Source organism: Setaria viridis, chromosome 2 (assembly GCF_005286985.2).
Source record: "Setaria viridis chromosome 2, Setaria_viridis_v4.0, whole genome shotgun sequence".
Lineage (NCBI taxonomy): Eukaryota > Viridiplantae > Streptophyta > Magnoliopsida > Poales > Poaceae > Setaria > Setaria viridis.
The window spans coordinates 46,567,558-46,587,696 of record NC_048264.2 but is presented as its reverse complement, the minus strand read 5'-3'; the positions used below and the strand labels follow the sequence as shown (position 1 = coordinate 46,587,696).

The 20,139-nt window shown below is 44.9% G+C and overlaps 3 protein-coding genes and 2 pseudogenes across 6 annotated transcripts; 4 read left to right on the top strand and 1 right to left on the bottom strand.

Moving 5' to 3' along the window:
- Window positions 1-608: 608 nt before the first annotated feature.
- LOC117842420 (F-actin-capping protein subunit alpha) lies at window positions 609-4,086 on the top strand. Of its 2 annotated transcripts, XR_011897455.1 has the most exons (11): window positions 609-784; window positions 876-991; window positions 1,382-1,471; window positions 1,746-1,810; window positions 1,908-2,069; window positions 2,576-2,654; window positions 2,758-2,835; window positions 3,222-3,296; window positions 3,381-3,416; window positions 3,540-3,764; window positions 3,944-4,086. XR_011897455.1 is itself a non-coding variant. In XM_034722877.2 (10 exons), the coding sequence occupies exons 1-10, from the start codon at window positions 673-675 to the stop codon at window positions 3,645-3,647; spliced, it is 921 nt and encodes a 306-aa protein (XP_034578768.2). In that variant the 5' UTR covers window positions 609-672; the 3' UTR covers window positions 3,648-3,850. The 2 variants fall into 2 exon arrangements, 1 of the variants encoding a protein (XP_034578768.2); XM_034722877.2 differs by lacking the exon at window positions 3,944-4,086 and having other exon boundaries at window positions 3,540-3,850.
- A 27-nt stretch (window positions 4,087-4,113) lies between these two features.
- LOC140221750 (uncharacterized) lies at window positions 4,114-6,478 on the top strand. Its single transcript, XM_072291692.1, has 9 exons — window positions 4,114-4,267; window positions 4,436-4,555; window positions 4,646-4,713; window positions 4,960-5,065; window positions 5,151-5,219; window positions 5,311-5,368; window positions 5,624-5,859; window positions 6,019-6,070; window positions 6,151-6,478. The coding sequence occupies exons 1-9, from the start codon at window positions 4,265-4,267 to the stop codon at window positions 6,216-6,218; spliced, it is 780 nt and encodes a 259-aa protein (XP_072147793.1). The 5' UTR covers window positions 4,114-4,264; the 3' UTR covers window positions 6,219-6,478.
- Window positions 6,479-7,537: 1,059 nt separating this feature from the next.
- Window positions 7,538-9,531, top strand: LOC117842416 (desmethyl-deoxy-podophyllotoxin synthase-like; annotated as a pseudogene).
- Window positions 9,532-9,921: 390 nt separating this feature from the next.
- Window positions 9,922-15,819, top strand: LOC117844504 (DNA polymerase zeta catalytic subunit-like; annotated as a pseudogene).
- Window positions 15,820-17,102: 1,283 nt separating this feature from the next.
- Window positions 17,103-20,087, bottom strand: LOC117845274 (uncharacterized). 3 transcript variants are annotated; one of them, XM_034726249.2, is made up of 2 exons: window positions 19,518-20,087; window positions 17,103-18,608 (listed from the first exon to the last, which is right to left on the bottom strand). In XM_034726249.2, exon 2 carries the CDS (start codon window positions 18,576-18,578, stop codon window positions 17,307-17,309), a length of 1,272 nt encoding a protein of 423 aa, XP_034582140.1. In that variant the 5' UTR covers window positions 18,579-18,608; window positions 19,518-20,087; the 3' UTR covers window positions 17,103-17,306. The 3 variants fall into 3 exon arrangements, with proteins under 3 accessions (XP_034582140.1, XP_034582139.1, XP_034582138.1); XM_034726248.2 differs by lacking the exon at window positions 19,518-20,087 and adding an exon at window positions 19,247-19,417; XM_034726247.2 differs by lacking the exon at window positions 19,518-20,087 and adding an exon at window positions 19,161-19,309.
- Window positions 20,088-20,139: the final 52 nt, after the last annotated feature.

Genomic DNA, 20,139 nt, shown 5'->3' with positions numbered 1-20,139 from the left:
AGATCTCGATAAAAGATGGTGCGAAATTACGACCGTAAAAGAGTGCCAGCACGCACTAGTTATAGTGCATAGAGAAAAATATTGCATGAGTGAAAGTAAGAGATTATAAAAAGTACACAATAAATAAAAACCGAGTATACGGTAAAATGCAAGATAGACGGAGTGCTTATGAAAAGAAGAAAAATGACGTGATTCAAGCAGTGTTACACTGTAATTTTGATTCAGTGGGTCAAGTTCGGTATCAACTTTCTCGTTGGTACAGTAAGATAACCGGCCTATTAGACTGGTGTGACTTGTAAAATTCTGATTAAAAATATTATAATGAATAATGACACTTGACACGTCTACAAATTAGATTTCTTAAACTTTACGCAAGTGGCAATCTAGAAAGCTCCTCTACCATAGCCTGCAGGGAAACATCCAAAACGAACGCAGACTAGTGACCGGCCCCGTCCGTCCGTCCGATGTGTACTCGGACCATCGTCAACCGTCCCGAGTCGGCACCACCCCGCCTCCCCGTCTGCTCCCACGTGCCGTCCGTCCGTGTAGCCATCGACCATCACCGTCTCCCCACGCCCTCTCCCTCGTCCCACCCTTTCCGCGCACTCCACATCGCCTTCCCCCCTCCCTCCCCTCCCTCACCCACCGCCCCCAGCCGCTCCAGGGCCCGGAATGTCGGACGAAGGCGGCGCCGGCGAGCCGCTCAGCGACCGCCAGAAGCGGGAGATCGCCGTCTGGTTCCTCTCCAACGCGCCCGCCGGCGAGATCCACTACGTCGCCAAAGGCAACCCCCCTCCTTTCCTCCTGATCCTATGCGTGCAATCCGGCTCGATTTTTGACTCTGCTCGAATGCGTGGCGTGGCGTGGGTCCGCAGATGTGCGCGCTCTGCTGGGGGACGACGCGGTGTACGAGGCCGCCGCCGCGGAGGCCTTCCCGGAGTACAACAAGGCCCACCTCGTGTCCCTCGAGCTCCCGGACCGCAGTGGCGACGTGAGCATCTCTCTCCTGATTTCTGTTTGCTGATTCGCTCTGGCGTTTCGTATTCTTAATATGCGCAGCGGTTATGATTTTGGGAAGGGAGGCTATATCTGCAATAGCATCGCCATCTGTAAATTACTAGTAATTAAGTCATAGGAATCCTGCCTTTTTGCATCAGTCATTGCTACTATGCTTTTAGATTCAGAGGCTCAGAGCACCTGCGGACTGCATAATTGTTGTTTATGAGAACTTAAAAACATTTTGGCAGATCCCTCCCTTTGATAACATGATAAGTAGGGGCATTTTGTGTTGCAATGGTCACTGTCAAATGAAAGTTGGGTATAATGCCTTTATGCTTGCCGAAATTTTGATGAAACATTGATTTCAATTGTGTGTGTGCAGATAATCATCACAACATTTGGGGAGCTTGACAAGAATAATTATCTGGACCCCAGGACTGCTCAAGTTGCTACTGTTGATCATATTAAACAGGTAATGTTGCACAGCACTAACAGTGTTTCCCCTGCCATACTAAACAGATCTGTTATACCAACTGTACAGCTGATGTTTTTCAATGTTAGGAAACATAGTACACCAAACAATCTAATCATCTTAGAGAATAGTTTACCTTAAGGTGTTTGGTGAAGTTTCTTATTAAGTATATGGATGTGGGGCTCTTTCTAGTTTTACAGATTTTATATGGTCACTCTCAAATATAGATCTTCATTTAATGAATCCATAATGTTTTGTATTTTCATGATAAAAGACTTGTACAAAATTGAGGCCTGCTGCAGATGAGGAGCTTCCATCAGCTTATATTGAAGAGTTTAGGTAGACTAGCTCAACTTCTTTCCTTTTACTCATTCTCAGCTTCCATATTATACCACCCAACTCAACATATGTTGCCTAATCTTATGTATTAATACAGGAGTGCTTTAGATGTTGAATTGTCAAAATATGTTGCTGAAGCTTATCCCAAAGGGGTCTGTGCCGTTTATTGTACCAGTGGAAAAGATATAGAGGGACCAGGAGCAGATTTCGGTTTTGCAGTAGTTATTTCTGCTGCTAAGCGTAGCCCACAGAACTTTTGGTATTGTTCGATTCATGTCTTCTGTCTTTTCCTTGTTCTTAAAGAAATCATGTTTTCTTTATTCTTGCACATATGGATCAGTGTGTTTGGTTCTGCATTATAGGGAGACTTCAACTTTTATGGACCCTTTTTAGCCTTTAAGGTGATTTACCAATTACCATTTTCCATATTCTCTATGGTTTAGATCTTTATTCAGGAAAGATCCTTAAAATCTGATTTTCTATCAGTGTCTCCTTGCATTCCTACTTATTTTTTTTCATTCAGTATGCAACTTTTGGTCATTAGGTTTTTCATGAGTAACTGAGTATACTGTTTATCATCTGCCTATAACTTTATGACATGTTTAATACCTCTACGTTCTTTGTATTTCTCTGTCTGAAGAATTGCTTATAGATTTGCTCTGCCTATCACTAGAGTTGTGTTAAGCATGCTCCTTATAGATTTGCTCTTTTAATCGTTTAGCCTCTGATGAAGGCCAACTGGTTACTGAATATTGTGTCATCCAGCAATGGCAGCTGGCGTTCAATTTGGACTATGGAATTCAATTATGAGTTGCAATTTGTTGATATTAAAGGAAAGATACAGGTTGGCCTTTTTTACTTAACTGAAACTAAGAGCTCTAACTTATGTTAGTATAATAAATAGAAGTTGATAACTTTTGTGTAAATATCGCTTGCATATACACCAGGTAGATGCTCACTATTTTGAAGAGGGAAATGTCCAGCTGGATACTAACATCGATCGCAAGGACTCCACCATAATGCAGGTTAGTTAATGAATTAATTTTCAATTTTTAGCCCTTAATATTAATATGTCATCCTTTCTTTCCTGACCCCACACATTTAGTCCATCCGCTGTTTCATTGGTTGTCACCTGTTTGGTGTGTTTCACCTGCACAAAATAATTCATTCTACAATGTAGCATATTCCTTCTACATGGTATCTATTTGATTTAGGTGTTTGTTAGAACTTAAAAAGTATTCCATGTACGTGTTTCGTTATAATGCATGCATTTAGGCATACTTTCTATGATTTAGTATCTATAGTTTGTAGGACTACCTGGTTCTCTCTTCTTTAGAAAAGTAAGGAATAAAGAATGAAGTGAACTTAAATCATGCCTCTGACATTATATTTCTCATGTTTGATATTTTAGTCACCGGACGATTCTGCGGTTTCAATAGCCAGCATCATTCGACATCATGAGTCTGAGTATTTGTCATCTCTTGAGGTCTGAATCTGTCTGATGTTTATATTCAACCAATCAGCCACTGATGCTAAACATTGAATAATGCTGAGTTTTCTTTACACGCAGGAATCATACTTGAATTTATCTGATGCAACTTTCAAGGTAGGCAGGAATGGACAGTTTTAAATGATAGTTATAATAGTTACAGTGCTATATCGTCATTGCTACATGTCCTTTTGACCTTTTGTTTCACAATCGCTGAAACTGCTCATAATTTTGGCACAGGATCTTCGGAGGAAACTTCCAGTTACCCGAACCCTTTTTCCATGGCATAACACATTAGCCTTCAGTCTGACGAGAGACCTCGCCAAAGAACTAGCGCTCGGAAAATGAAGTCTGCAGACTATGTCACCAGATAGCTTCAAGTGGAATTTTTATCTCCATGCCATGTGATGTTCTGTAGATTGTGCTATTCATATGTCGTAACCAGCAATCTTCATCTTTTGATCGGTGAGCTTCACCGCCCGTGTAAATCAAGAGAACACACTTTTTGTGGAGAATTGCATTTCCTGAAAATATACATCCATTCAAATTTCCTCCCGTCTGTCATCCAGAAGTAAAATCTTGCCCTCTGCAAGGCTTCTATAGACGTGTGTTTGTTTAATCACCATTGCCATGGATTATTACAGGTGTTCATGTCTCATTTAAAAATCTGTATTATGTGGAGATTGATATCAGAACTCAGACCAAAGAATGCACAGTTTTTTTTTAAGGTAAGAATGCACAGTTTTGTTTTAAAGGTAAGAATGCACATATTAGCCATTACTGCTGTTATGAAATTTCTATATGGGCCACATGATACGAACCCAAATATTAGGCCCGGCCCGGCCCATATGGTCCATACTTGGCGCAGCCCAAAGGAAATTTATAAGCCTCTGACTCGGCTCTTCTTCCTTCTCCTTTCCTCCCTCCCCCAACCGAAAACCCGAGCTTCCTAGGGTTCCGCCGCCATGGTAAGTCCCCTTTCTCGCCTCCTCTGATCATGGACCTCTCTCCTCAACTTCCTGCTCCTCTCATTCCGATCCATCTGAGCTCCCCGGCTCTTCCGTTTGCTCATCGATTTCGCTTTTTTTTAAAAAAAAAATTTGTGCTGATTTTTCCCGTGCACGAGTTGGCTGCAGCCGCAGGGAGACCACATAGAGCTGCACCAGAAGCGCCATGGGCGGCGCCTGGACTACGAGGAGCGCAAGCGCAAGCGCGAGGCGCGCAAGGTGCACAGACTTTCGAAGGATGCCCAGAAGGTGCTGTCTGATCTGACAATTTACCAACGTTTTGGGTTGTTGTTCATGTGTTCCTGTTGCTGATGACTGCGTGCTTTTTTGCTATCCCAGTTGCTTGGTGCTAAAGGTAAGAGGTTCGCCAAGAAACGGTATGCCGAGAAGGCGCAGATGAAGAAGACGTAAGCGCCCGTTTGCTACTCCCAGTTCATTTGATACTTTAAGCAGTAGATATGAGTTTGAATTTGATGCTTCTAGTATATGTGAGAATTAACTGATTCAACTGATGTATGAAAATTTGTAAGTCCTACTCCTACCTAGGGACAGGAAGTCTGAGCATGAAAATTTGTTGACAACTCAATGTTGAATATACCTTTCTGACTGCAATTTTATTTATGCGGGTTTTACTTAAATTGGCTCTTTTGCAGCCTGAAAATGCACGATGAATCAACTTCACGGCAGAAGGCTGATGATGTCCAAGAGGGTGCCCTTCCTCCGTATCTGCTGGATCGTGATCAGACACAGCGTGCCAAGGTAAATGACTGTTCTTGGCTTCTCACCAGCTAATTGTAATACAGTCATCTTATGGCATTGATCATTGGTGTCTGGTGAAACACAGGTTCTTAGCAACACAATCAAGCAAAAGAGGAAGGAAAAGGCTGGCAAATGGGATGTTCCCTTGCCAAAGGTATTTTTCAACTCAAAAGGCCAATTCCTGGTTGCTGCAGTATGTTCTTGTGTACATTGACTAACTACTGTCACAATTTTGTTCCTTTCAGGTCAGACCTGTAGCTGAAGAAGAGATGTTTAAGGTTCTGCGAACTGGCAAGCGAAAAAGTAAGTGATGATGGGGTTTGTTAATGAATGTGGAATTTGTTTGCGTTAGTTTTTTTTTTTGCATGACAAGCTACACATTGTTATGCTTTGAGGAAATTTAATATGCTACATGCGTGCAAAACAACTGATTTTTGTAAATAATGTGTTCCATCTATTAAAGATTCTATAAACACTTCATAAGATAGCACACAAAATTGTACATCTCTTTCCTTCGATCTGAATACTGTAGTTGATCTTATTTTCCTTATTATGCAGCCAAGCAGTGGAAGAGAATGGTTACTAAAGCCACCTTTGTTGGAGCTGGGTTTACAAGGAAGCCGCCAAAGTATGAACGGTTCATCCGGCCAACTGGTCTGCGTTTCACTAAAGCTCATGTGACTCACCCAGAACTGAAATGTACTTTCAACCTGGACATTATTTCTGTGAAGAAAAACCCAAATGGTCCAATGTACACTTCTCTTGGTGTTATGACAAGGGGAACAATCATTGAGGTATGTCAAGCATTTTTTGCCAATCATTGCATAACTATCGTGGTTGATACTTTTGGTATTTGATTATCTAGCAATATTTGATGCTTGTCATAGTCACTGAGATAAGATATACCTCTCCCCATCCTCCAAAATTGGTGCTTACATTGGCCTTCCTTTCAGGTGAATGTTAGTGAACTTGGTCTGGTAACTCCTGCTGGAAAAGTTGTTTGGGGTAAGAGATCTGCTGGCCTTTGCGTTTCTTTTCCAGACCTTCCCTGAATCCTTCAGTAAACCAAATTTCTTGTGTTGCAGGTAAATACGCCCAAGTAACAAACAACCCAGAGAATGATGGGTGTATCAATGCTGTCTTGTTAGTGTAGAGCCATAGTGAACTTCCGTTTTGCTTGTTCATCTTACCATTTGTATCCGCTCTGATGAAGATGCATTTTTGACCGATGTTGTGGCAATTCAGGTAGTCTGTTGTGCACCATGGGCATAACATGTGGCAGATTCCAGTAGCTTATTGTGCACCATGAACATAACATATCTGTATTGTGGCTTCACAACAAATGGCTTCACAATTTATAGCCCGCTGTAAAATTTGAGGAAATTCAGATTAGCAACGTTTTCTGGAACTTAATGGTTCTCGTTGATGAGCTGTCTTTGTACATATTATCATGTATCAACCTACATCTAGTTTAAAATGATCGTCATCAAAGATTTGATCATCTTCTGTCACGGTGGGATGTTTAAATCAAACATACTTTTTCGGAATGCTTTAATTCAATATGAATGCTTCACAAGTACAACTACAGATAAAACTTGCGAGCAAAATACTGATTTCTTGAGTAGCACATCAAATCCAAATGTTAAATTGAAGTCTGTTTCTCCTTCAATAATTCACACCATGTAACTTGGGAAGATGATAATATGGAGGGCCATCAGCAGATGAAAATTCTATCTACTGGAGCTGAATTGGTCACATTCAGATAATTGACGTCAACTGCATTCTCCCCGAAATCATCTGCAGAAGTGTTTTATCTGTTATTAAACTGATACACATGTCATGCCAATGACGAAACAAAGCGCCGGAACCTAACCTTCGTACACTGTTCTTACAATTTGAACATAATCACGAATCATCTCTTGGTAGATAATGCCATCAGGATGTGCATCCAAGACGACCAATGTTCCTGTCGCGTGTGGCGCAGCTGCTGTTTCACTGCAGCGCATAGTTTGTTGCTACTAGTACTTACAGGTTGTATTTGTTTTCCAATGTAGCGTTCTTATGCAAAAAAAACCGTGTGCGTGTGCCCGGATAGTCCGCGTTGTAATATTCTTTTTCTTTGTCAAGGTGCGCAGCTCTCCGCGTATTCTCAAAAAAAAAGTTGCGGAGGAAAATCATGAAATGCCAGTTAATGCATAGAGATTGAGATTACAAAGACATCATAGTTAGCAGCAGTCGCTGGCACTGAAGTGTTCAGCTTGGAGCTTGTTGGAATCGTAGCACTGATGGTGAGGTATGGAAGCTGCAAGAAATTGCGCAGCAAGTTGGAGATACTACGCCGGCCGGTACAGCCGATCGCTGGTTGCAATTGGGTCCTAGTGGCTCGACGTCGTCAGAAATCTGTACTTTTTTTTTCTAGAATACGAAATCTGTACTGAAACAGACCCGCTCTCTAGTCCGGTGATCCAGAGACCGTCGACGCAGCAAAGATCGACAAGAGCACGCCATTGACCTGACTTCAAGTACAGTATGTCAGTATCATATGCAGTTCATTGTTTCCTCTATTTTTCTCTACACAACTCCCAATTGGGTGGTGATTTTGGGTATAGAAAAGGGTTCTGGCTGGTTAAAATTTCTCGGCAGCATCACTTGTCATCCTGCACCCAACAGGATCAGTTTGTTCTTGGTGGATAGATAAGAGACCGGACCTGCAAGAACTAAACGCAAATCGCCGCCATGGCCGACCTCCCACTCTACCTCCTCTTGGTATCTCTGCTCGTCGCCATCCCACTCTTCTACTTCCGCCGGTCGTCAGCGCGGGGGCACGGCAGCGCGCTACGTCTCCCGCCGTCGCCGTGGGCGCTGCCGGTCATCGGCCACATCCACCACCTCGCGCTCGCGGGCGCGCTCCCGCACCGCGCCATGCGCGACCTCGCGGCGCCTCGGCCCGCTCATGCTGCTCCGGCTCGGCGAGCTCCAGGTCCTCGTCGCGTCCTCGGCCGACGCGGCGCGCGAGATCATGCGGGCAAAGGACCTCGCCTTCGCGACGCGGCCCATCAGCCCGACGGCCAGGCTCCTGCTCGGCGAGGGCAGCTACGGCATCGTCTTCGCGCCCTACGGCGACGGGTGGCGGCAGCTCCGCCGGATCTGCACCACGGAGCTCTTCTGCGCGCGCCGCGTCCGGTCGTTCAGGGCAGTGCGCGAGGAGGAGGTCCGCCGCCTCCTCCGCTCCGTCGCCGCGTCGGCTTCGGCGTTAGCCTCGCGGTGAACCTGAGCGAGATGGTGTCGGCGTACGTGGCCGACGCGTCGGTGCGCGCCATCATCGGCAGCAGGTTCAGGGACAGGGAGACGTTCCTGACGCTGCTGGAGCGGCGGCTGAAGATCATGCCGGCGAGCAGTTTGCCAGACCTCTTCCCCTCGTCGCGCCTGGCGATGTTCATCAGCCCGACACCGCGCTTGATGATGCGCGAACGCGAGAAAATGATGGCCTTCATCGACACCATCATCCAGGACCACCGAGACAACAGTGCCGCCGGCGTTGACGAGGAGGATTTGCTGGACGTGCTCTTGAGGATACAGAGGGGGGACGAGCTGGATCCACCTCTCACCACTGACAACATGAAGAACGTGATAGTCGTAAGATTTCTCGCAAAGGAATTTTTTTAGAAGTTCTGCAAACTTTGTGCAGATAACAGATCACTTACGTACTGTGATTCCTCCAGGATATCTTCGCAGCGAGCAGCGAGACATCTGCCACGACGCTGTCCTGGATCATGGCGGAGCTCATGCGGAACCCGAGAGTGATGAGAAAGGCGCAGGACGAGGTGCGGCGAGTCCTCGACGGGGAGGAGAGTGTCACTGAGGATAGCCTCGGCGAGCTACGTTACCTCCCACTGGTCATCAAGGAGGCGCTCCGGCTGCACCCTCCGGCGACGTTGCTGATTCCACGGGAGTGCCGGAGCCCATGCCAGGTCCTCGGCTTCAACGTGCCGGCTGGAGCGATGGTGCTCGTGAACGCGTGGGCGATCGGCAGGGACCCGAGCAACTGGGACGCGCCGGAGGAGTTCATGCCGGAGCGGTTCGAGAACAGCGACGTCGACTTCAAAGGGTCGGACTTCGAGTTCATCCCGTTCGGCGCCGGGCGGCGGATGTGTCCGGGCATAGGGTTTGGCCTGGCGAACATGGACCTCGCGCTCGCCTCTCTCCTTTACCACTTCGATTGGAAGCTGCCGGACGGGATGGAGCCCGGCCAGCTAGACATGACGGAGGCGCTGGGGATCACGACCCGCCGCCTCTCCCACCTCATGCTCGTCCCCACGGTCCGCGTGCCGTTGCGCGGGAACAGAGACTAAGGTGTCTTTGGTTGCATTCGTTCAAAATAATAATAATTCTTTTATTTGGTTATACCCAATCCATCAAGGATGAAACCATCCCACTTAATATATTACTAGTAGAATTGCTAGTGCGTTGCTACGGGTCTTTACCCTCTCTAAAATAATTATTTGCTTATTCCCGATTCATGTTTTATGGTGCTTTACTACTCTTCTTCTTCTCGTTCCCGAAATTCTGCACAAGAAAAATTAAAGAAGGAGATAAGTTATCATAAGGAGAAAAGTTCATGGATTTTGTACCAGGTGCTATCACAAGAATACAGAGGTTCTAGATGTAATTTGATGTTGTGATCTGTCACATTTTTAAATCAATCTATATTAACCCCCTCCACCGCTGCCCGGCCAACGAAGCTAGTACCGCTCCGCTGCAACAGCCCCCCACGCTGTCATGCGAGGGACACGCTGCTTGTCATGCGAGGCGCCCGCACCCACGCTGTCCTGCGCGCTGGCGTTGGCGTGCCAGCCATGGCTGCAGCGAGGTGGGGAGATGCACACAGCCATGCCAACGGTCTTCCAAGCCGTACTCCTCTGTCGATGCGGTGCCGCTGTGGGCTGAGGCTGCCGTTCTCAACCACGCTATCCGCTGCAGCTGCTCGGTCGTCCTTCTCCTCCCCCGCTAGATTTGCAGCGCCCGATAGGAAAGGAGAGTCTTTCGGCATGGGGAACTTCATCCTCAACATCCCGACGAGCTCACAGTGTGACTGCCGAGAGCAGCACCAGCATCCGGGCCGAAGATGATGAGATCTAGTCCAGCACCACTACGACGCTGCGCTTGGCTTGGGCCTCCGCGTGTACAGGGCAGGTTCTTCAGCCGTTGCCGGGACCGCCACCAACGGAGGGGGAAGCAGCAGCAGCAAGCTCCCCGTCATGGTCGCCTCCCATGGCGGCAGCTTTTGCACCAACTCCTACGCGACGCGCTGCGACTCCCCGGGCGGGCGCGGCGAACTCCAGGAGGGAGGCCGAGTGGTGCGGCGTGGGGAGGGGGACAGACGGCGGCGGATTGGGAGGCTGACTCCCTGGGCGGGCGCGGACCCAACTCAGAGTGTGGGTGGACGCGGGCGCAGCTCAGAGCAGGGGCGGCACGGGACGTGGAGGGACGGCGGCGGGGAGCTGGACTGGAGGGCAGCGCGGAACATGGAGGGGCGGCGACAGGGGGTGGCGAGAACTCCGGGAGGGAGCCATAGACGTGAATCACGGCGCAAGAGGGACGGGGGCAGCGCGAGGGATGGGCAGAGGCGCGGGAAAGAAACCGAGGCGGAGACCGAGACCGGAGAGAGACACGCACCACGGTCAATAAATCAATTGTTAGGCCCACCCGTCAATAACTAAAGTTGGCCCACCCGTCAATGATTAAAGTTGGACCAAACTAAAAAAGTGGGCAGAAGCGGTCCATACTTTATAAATAGGTGTGTGTGTATATATATGTATGTAGATTCTACTAATAATAGGGTGTGTTTGGTTTACTCGTAATAGGGTGTGTTTGATTGGTTGTATAATTTGATTCACGAATGAAATGATTCAAAATAATAATGATCCTTTTGTCTGGTTGGATGAATTGTACACTACACTAGAAATGATTTTTACAGGCGGGTAAATGAGCTCTGTGCTGGCGAGCGGAGCACCTGCCAGCACAAAGGACTATCCCACTTAATACATTATTCTACTAATTAGAGTCAACCATACGGTACAAGCAAATTGGTTGAATCACACTATCCTGGATCATCCATACATGCACCATGTGGTGCATGCAACCAAACACACACATAGTGAACCATATGGTATAATTAAATTGGTTTAATCCCACCATTCAGGATCATTCATACGTGCATCAATTAATGCATGCAACAAAACACACATTTAGTAGCTTGATGGTCCTTGTGATCATTCATTAGTGCCCAGGCTGGCCATGTGATCATGTGCGTAATCACGTTGTCATGAATTGATTACCCGCTCCAAACTATTTTTGGAACAGGGGTAGAAATATGTGGTTAAATTATCAATCGTTTTTTAAATTTCATTTTAAGGTACTCCAATTTCAAAAAAAAAAAAGAGCTACTCCTGGGCGAGTTACTTTCCAGCCCTGTGCCTCTAATTCACTCCATTTTTCGCCCTATATATGCTTATCCAAATGCTTATATATACCAGAAAATGATAATTTGTTCCCAATAAATATTTTTTTTCTGCACTCATCCATAGATGTAGTGGGATAATTTGTTGTTTTCGGACCAACCATTAAGATTCTTGCTAATGACAAAGTTTGACTTGCTAATGACTAAAGGACAAGCTTATCAGTAATAATTTTTGAATTGCCAATGACTAACAGACAAATCCTAGATAGAAGTCTTTTAAATGCTTGGGATACCAGCAAAAGTAGAATGTACCTCTTGAATCTAGATATTTAGCTTCTTTTCCCTGCTAAACAGGTTTTAGCAGAAAGCAGAGGAGAGCTGCGTCCTGATCCACGGTTTGATGCCATCAATGCTGTATCTTTGGCCACTGAGGATGATGCTGATAATACTGTTGAAGTTCATGTGTTTATACGTGACAACAGTGACATATCACGCAGGAGGAGGTCTAAAGCCACTTGATATTTAATCTTGTTCATTTTGCAATCATCACACTTAGCTCTCTTAGATTTTGTAGAAATCTACAATGGCCTCAAAGCTTCTCTTAATCAACACCTACTATCTATCTTCAATTGCAGAAGATTTTTCTAAATTTAAAATATCAATTAACTGGAGGTCCTAGGCAGTTACCAGTCAACCCTGCCAAGCGTCTGATTCCCTTTGAATTATAGACAAGTGAGATATATATGACATATCAACTGACTAGGATGGTGGCGATGGCAACTGATGCTGCATTTCACGAAAATATGTTGCTTTGCATAACTAAGTTACGAAAGATCTATTGTAGAATTGATTTGTTCAACCAGAAACTTTGGGTGCTTGCTTGTGCTGGCTTATGATATTTGCTTATCTTTCTTACATGCTTTAATGCTTATAGATTCAAACGTCACGCGCTTCTTTCTTTTATATACAGAAATCTGGATGGTATTGCTGGCTGTAATGTAGACGTCTTCCCTGAAGAGAGGGACCTTCTGAACAATCTTATTAGTGCAGTCTGTTCAATTGATCCAGATATCCTAGTCGGACGGGAGATTCAGTCAGATATCTGGGTATAGGCTTACTGAAAAGGATTTCAAGAACACCACCGCATGAGCTGAATCATCCACGTAAAGTTCCAGTTGATGACTCTAGTCAGATGCTTGCTGAAGCATCTTCTGCTGATGATGTTGATGATGTCAGTGAGAATGACTGGATTCATAATCATGCCAGTGGTATACATGCTGGTGGAAGAATTGTTCATAATTTATGGCGTCTAATGCGTGCAGAAGTTAAGCTTAATAATTACTCCCTTGAAGCTGTAGCTGATGAAGTACTGAGGAGAAAGATACCAACGATACCAAACAGGATATTGAACCGATGGTTTGCAACAGGTCCTGGACGAGGAAGACACCGTTGCATAGAATATATTAGCACTAGAGCTAGAATCAACCTTGAAATAATGAATCAACTGGACCTGGTTAATTGAGTTTCCTCCATGATATTCTTCCTAGTATATTGTCAACTTTGTTTTTTTTTCAGACTTCCCTTGTTTGTTCAGTTCAGATATTTTATCAGTTAAGCAACTTGTCCTTTTGATTTTCTACTTCTTTTATCATTTGAACAACTTGGTTCTATTTACATGTCCTGAATAAGCTATGGACTTTTTTTCCCTGATAGCTCAACATTACAATCATGATGATCATCCTATTGTTACTTGTCCTGGTATGCAGGTGAATCGAACATCTGAATTTGCTCGTGTATTTGGTATTGACTTCTTTTCTGTTCTTTCTCGGGGATCTCAGTATCGTGTTGAATCTATGCTCCTGAGATTGGCTCATACACAGAACTACCTTGCAATTTCGCCCGGTAATCAACAGGTGCATTTTTCTGCCACCTGCCAATTTTAGTTCATTTTTTTGCTGTAAATATACTGTAGTTGCTCATTACCCAATTCTGAACCTCCAATATTAGAACAACATATCTTGTTCATTTTGAAATTCTACTGATGAGCATATATTGCATGAATTTTTTCTGCCAAAGATGGATTTTTTTTTGCAGGGATCCTAAGATGTGGCGTTATGTAAGTAGCTAGAAATGGGCTCATCGATTTCTTTAGAACTACAGGCTGGCCATTCACAACCTCACTTGAACCACAAAAATAGGATATGTTTTCTACTAAACTGTTACTGATGCTGATTTGCAGGTTGCTTCTCAACCAGCCATGGAGTGCCTGCCGCTTGTAATGGAACCAGAATCAGCCTTCTACCCTGATCCAGTTGTTGTACTGGATTTTCAGTCCCTCTATCCTTCCATGATAATAGCATATAACCTATGTTATTCTACATGCTTGGGTAAACTTTTCCCATCAAGAAGATCCGCATACACTTGGAGATCTGAAAAATCAGCTGCTGCTTACCCCAAATGGGGTCCTGTATGTGCAACCTGAGGTGATGTTCTTAATTTCTGAGCAATATCTGATGTTGGTAATGGCAAATTTGAAACATTCCATAGATAGTTGTTCATATACTACAGTTTACCTGAATACCTCTATGGTCGGTAGATCAACCTGTGTGATTGTCCTTTGCTGCCATCCAGATGAATTACTGGATATATTGTTGAAAATTTTGTTTTCAGCTACATGTTTAGTGATTCCTGGTACATTCACTGTATCACTGCACATTATATTTCCCTAGTAACTATTGACCTTTCCAGAACAATCTTAATGGTACTCTGCAGATAAGAAAAGGCGTGCTTCCTCGCCTTCTAGATGAAATATTGTCAACGAGAATTATGGTGAAACAAGCAATGAAAAAGTTGGGTCCATCCGAGCAAGTTCTGCACAGGGTATTCACTTCTTGTAAACCATTTTTCAAACATTAGGTGAAATGCCTAAATATCTTACGGATATGGTGATTGTACTATGATACAATAGTCATTTGCTTAGGCTGTCCTCATGTTGCTTTCCCTTTTGCAATCTTTATTTTCAGTAAAAGGGTTTTCTTACCATTGGTGGATACATTACAAATAATTAATTTGTTTCCAGATATTCAATGCACGGCAGCTTGCATTGAAGCTGATTGGCTACACAGCTGCTGGGTTCAGCGGTCGGATGCCTTGTGCAGAGCTTGCAGACAGCATTGTTCAATGTGGTCGTAGAACGCTTGAAACAGCAATATCATTTGTCAACCAGCATCCTTTGTGGAAAGCTAGGGTTGTGTATGGTGATACTGACAGGTATTATTGTGTTTCATGTTTTCTCTATAAAGTACAATGTAGCCATACTATACTTATACCACTGCTTCTGTTGCAGTATGTTTGTTCTTCTAAAAGGGCGTTCTAGGGAAGAAGCATTCAGAATAGGAAAGGAGATCGCCTCATCTATAACTGCGGTGAATCCTGATCCAGTCACATTGAAGTTCGAGAGTCCTGAACAGAATGAGCCAATCTTTGATGCAAAGGGGATAGAAACAGTTCCGAGAGATACTTGCCCAGCAGTTGCAAAGATCTTGGAACGGTCTATCAGAATAATGTTTGAGGAACAGGACTTAACCAAAGTAAGTAGTATTTTCCTTCTTGCAACAATTACTTAATCTCCTCTTTATAAGGACCATTTTCCTTCTTTTTATTGTTGTTTTTGTGAAGTGCATAGCTTGATGGTCTTCAACCATTGCAGGTCAGGTCATATTTGGAGCGTCAGTGGACACGACTATTATCGGGGAAAGTTGTAATCCATGGGGAACCAGGGGCTCGTCTCGCCGACATGGTTATTGATCCTTATGGTCTCCTAGAAGTTGGATCTCCTTATAGATTAAATGAACTATATTACATAACCAAGCAGATTATCCCAGCACTACAACGTGTTTTTGGACTCCTTGGTGCCGACCTGAATAATTGGTTTAGTGAAATGCCTCGCCCCATACGACCAACTCTTGCCAAACGGCAGTCTGCTTCTGGTCATGGTTTATTTTCTCGTGGTGGCAGATTCATCTGGTTAGGATTGAATAATAAAGCCTCCAGCAAGGGAGGCAGAATAGATACATACTACATGTCAAGCCACTGTTCAATTTGTGGTGATCTAATTCAAGGATCAGAGACCTTCTGCGAAAATTGCTTGAAAAATGAAGCTGTTGTTGCCACAGTAGTTGCTGGTCGAACTTCAAAGTCTGCAATGCCTGGTTATTATGTCAAACATACTTGTGTAGTTTACCTCACATTTACAGATTTACTCCACTCAACAAAAAAGCTAGAGAAATCTTGAGTTCAAACTGAGTTTACATGCTAAGCAAAATAGTATCATTGGATGAAATGCTGTTTCATTAGCATTTACATTCTATAATGGCAACTTACTAGTCACTTAATTGATTCCTAACAGTTGTGTGCAACAAGAACTTAATGTCAATATTTGATGTTTAATCTTTTTTTGGGCATAACAAACACATAGTTTTGATCTGAGCTGCTTAAGAGGAGTTGGCAGTGACGCTTTGAACTTTGTCCAGATATGTGGCCACTGCGGCGGCGCAGACTGGATCGTTGAAAGTGGGGTCACGTGCATTTTCCTTGCATGCCCAGTCTTATATGAACGGAGGAAAATTCAGAGGGAGCTGAGAGTTGTCTCAGAATCGGCGGGAGAAGCTGGTTATTACCCTTTTTGCTGTGCTGAACTTTTTTGACCAAGAACATTTTTCGGGGTTGCGTCGTCTTCTATGTTCATACCGTGCAAATTGTGAAATTTGTAGCTTGTACGTCACACTTGTGTATAGTTGCTGCTGCTGCTGCTGCTGTTGTCGTAACGATGTACATGTATTGAGGAAATAGATGCAAAGGATATGTAACGAATGAGCTCTACTTAAAGGGGCACGTGTACCACATAGCTTGCTGCAGACCTGTTTTTGGGTTCAGTATGTTGTTGGTGTAGCATTATTGTACAACATGTATCGAGGAAAGAGAGAGATGTAATGAAGGAGCCACGTTTGAAGGGAGATATGTGATACCTGAGTCAATCCCTGACTGGATATTTGACTCTATGCCTAGCGGTGGTGATTACTTCATTGGCAATGTCTGTCCTGCAAGGATGGACTTCCGCTGGTTCTGCTTGGGCAACCTCATTGCGATTCTGTCATCTTTAGCAACTGGAGAAAAAGCTAAAACAATATTGGATCTTGTGGAGGAATGCTGAGAAAAACTTATTGTAGAGATTGCCTTGAAGATCTGTTACCCTTCAATGGAAAACCAGGGATGGCAGATAGTCACTGGATGCGACCCAAAATCACCTGATGTTACTGGAAGAATACATTCAGGCAAGCTTGCAATATTGAAGTACTTTGCCCAGGCCCCAGCCCAGACAAGTACTCCTCAAAATAACAATTTGATTTTTTTTGCATTAAACGACATCATTTTACACAAGCACAATCCAGCATTCAAACAACAAAGTGATAGACGAGAAACAAACAGAAGCTGTTATGTTCTACTTCTAAAATAGCAGGTCAAGTCAGGTAAAACAGAATCTTCAGAGAGACTTCAAGTAGGAGTACTACAAATCAGTTGCTCAGCAGTAAACCTGAAGACAATTCTGCAACACAAATTAGGCGCTGGAATAAGCATCCGGAACAATTTATGGTGGTTTCATACAATCAGTGTCCCAAGATTATTCAAACACACACATTAGGTAGTCTCTGGTAGTGGGTACTGACAGTCCATCCTTGCATAGATAGATAAAAGGATGGAGCTTTCAAAGCAAAGACACAGTCAAAGTACCGACTCGAGGGAGTAGTGGATGTTGGCAAGCTTGCAAACACACAGTCTAGACTTGTGCTTAATCATGCGGAGCCCATTGCCATTGCCCTTGTCGTTGCAACTGTCTTTGTCACTGTCACTGCTACTGCTACTGCTACTGCCATTGCCATTGCCAGCCAACACTTCCAAGCCAGAGAAAACAACAATTGGACTGCCATCTGAAGCTGATAGTCCATCCATCGAAGGGGGCCTGCCTCCCATATCTTGGAAGAAGTTGATGATACAAAACCTACCAGAACCCAAGCTGACAATCTTGGCAGGATTAAACAGATTCGGGAGCCATTCCGCCGGCACATGTGGATCCCCCCAAACATAGTGCTGCTGCTTCTTCGGAGCATGCCCTCTCAGGATAGGGGAGAGGTCAGCTGCACATGGGAGCTGGTGATTACCAGCAGAGGCGCCAAACCAGAGCTTGAGCTCAGGGACGTACTCGGCCTTGCCGGAGAAGGGCATCTGCCAGTCACCAGCCATGCTCCACTTCTGGCTGACCGTGTCAAAGCAGTATGTGCCATGGCCGTTCACAGAGACGCAGATGATGTTGCCCACCACAGCATAAGACTGTACCGAGGTAGGCTCGTCAGGTCGATGATCAAAGAAGGGCGGCCGCGGGAGGGCGTCGCAGTGCCATGACTTGTGGGTAATCAAGTAGTGTCCACCTGCGCAGTTGCGCCAGATGAGGGCCTCGAACGGAGTGGCATTCATCTCGTCAAGAAGCGTGTCCATGATGTAGAGGCTGCCGCCGTCCTGGTCCTGCTCGCCTTCAGGTCCTTCAGGGCTGGGGACGGAGAGGGCGACAGGGAGCTTCTTGGGCGCATGGAGGCAGGGCGTGCTGATCGAGCAGCGAGCCTTGGTGTCGTACAAGGTGGTGCGTTTCCCACTGTCGGCGAAGAAGATCTTGGTTCCAGAGAGAGGAAAGGAGTGCAGCCGGTTCCAGTCTCCTTTGGTCACCGGGCACGTCGATGGGCGGAGGCTGAAGATTGGTGGCGGCGGCTTAAGAGTACTCTCCAGCTGCTTATCTGTGAGAGCTGCCGCCTGTTTCTTCTTTGGGTCAATCCAGGAGGACAGAGCATTTTGCGGCACTCTTTTAAGTCTGGGCAGATCTCGCGCCTTTGCTGCTGCTTCCTTTGCCGGGTAGAAGAAATTGTCGTTGTTGAGGCGGCGCAGCGAATAGATGCCTTGATCGTGGTTCGCCATCACCAGATTCACGTACCGCCGGAGGCTCATGGTTGAAAAATCCGAGCTTGCTTCAAAACCCTTCAAATCCACAACAGAAAGGAAAGCATTAGAGCAGAAAATCCTCCCCTTTCATCTATTTGATTGACGTCAACAAATTCTATCATCCAGACTTGCGGATTGCTCGAGTAATGTTCCCCTTAACTGTGACATCATATGTAATTTCATTACGGACTTCTAATTTGACAGTTCCTGCAATATTTACTCTAAAATAGTTCATAAACCACAATAGTATGCAAAGGCTTGCATATTTACTCCAAAATAGTTCATAAACCACAATGGAATCTAAAAGGCAGTTTGAGGGTTTTAAAATCCAACATAAGACAAATACCCTCAAAACTTGGATTCATATTAAAAAGCCAACAGAAACGATCTTAATTAACATGGATGAGTTAATCAGATCATTTGAGAATTTAATTGATCTCAAAACTAGTTCAGTCACTGAACATCTGCAGCAATTCAATAAGAGAATTTAACTACTACTACGCATTCAAAAAGATGAGAATCAACTAAGTGTCTGCAACCATTTAAGTGTCCTAGATGAGAATCAAAAAGATGAAAATCAAAGGAAACCTTGCATAAGACATTTGTCTGCAATCATTTAAGTGACCTAGATGTTCCAAAACATCGGACGGAGCCGGAGGTGGAGGGGAGGGCACCTGGCGGCGACGCGAGGGAGGAGGCGCTCGGGGTGGGAGGGGATGGGGAGGGAGAGGTCGGAGGCGGGGAGGGGAGGGAGAGGGAGACGGCGGGGGAGGCAGCGAGTCGGGACGGGCTCGGCTAGGGTCGGCCGGTCGGGCTCTTCTTTTCGATCAAGGGTTAGCACATTGCCGTTGGCACAGTAAGTTACGTTACGACGATGGTAATGGTGAACGTCGGCATAGATTTTTTTTTCTTTTTTCCTTACATTGGCACTGAGATAAGATATACCTCTCCCCATCCTCCAAAATTGCTGCTTACATTGGCCTTCCCTTCAGGTGAATGTCAGCGAACTTGGTCTGGTCACTCCTGCTAGAAAAGTTATTTGGGGTAAGAGATCTGCTGCCCTTTGTGTTTCTTTTCCAGACTTTTCCTGAATCCTTCAGTAAACCAAATTTCTTGTGTTGCAGGTAAATACGCTCAGGTTACAAACAATCCAGAGAATGATGGGTGTATCAATGCTGTCTTGTTAGTGTAGAGCCATAGTGAAATTCTGTTATGCTGGTTTATCTTACCATTCGTATCCGCTCCGACGAAGATGCATTTTTGACCGATGTTACGGCAATTCAAGTAGTCTGTTGTGCACCGTGGGCATAACATGTGGCAGATTCCAGTAGCTTATTGTGCACCATGAACATAACATATCTGTATTGTGGCTTCACAACAGATGGCTTCACAATTTATAGCCCGCTGTAAAATTTGAGGAAATTCGGATTAGCAACGTTTTCTGTAACTTAATGGTTCTCGTTGCTATCCCCTTGTGCTGCTGCATTAATCTCGTTGATGAGCTGTCTTTGTACATATTATCATGTATCAACCTACATCTAGGTTAAAATGATGGTCGTCAAAGTTT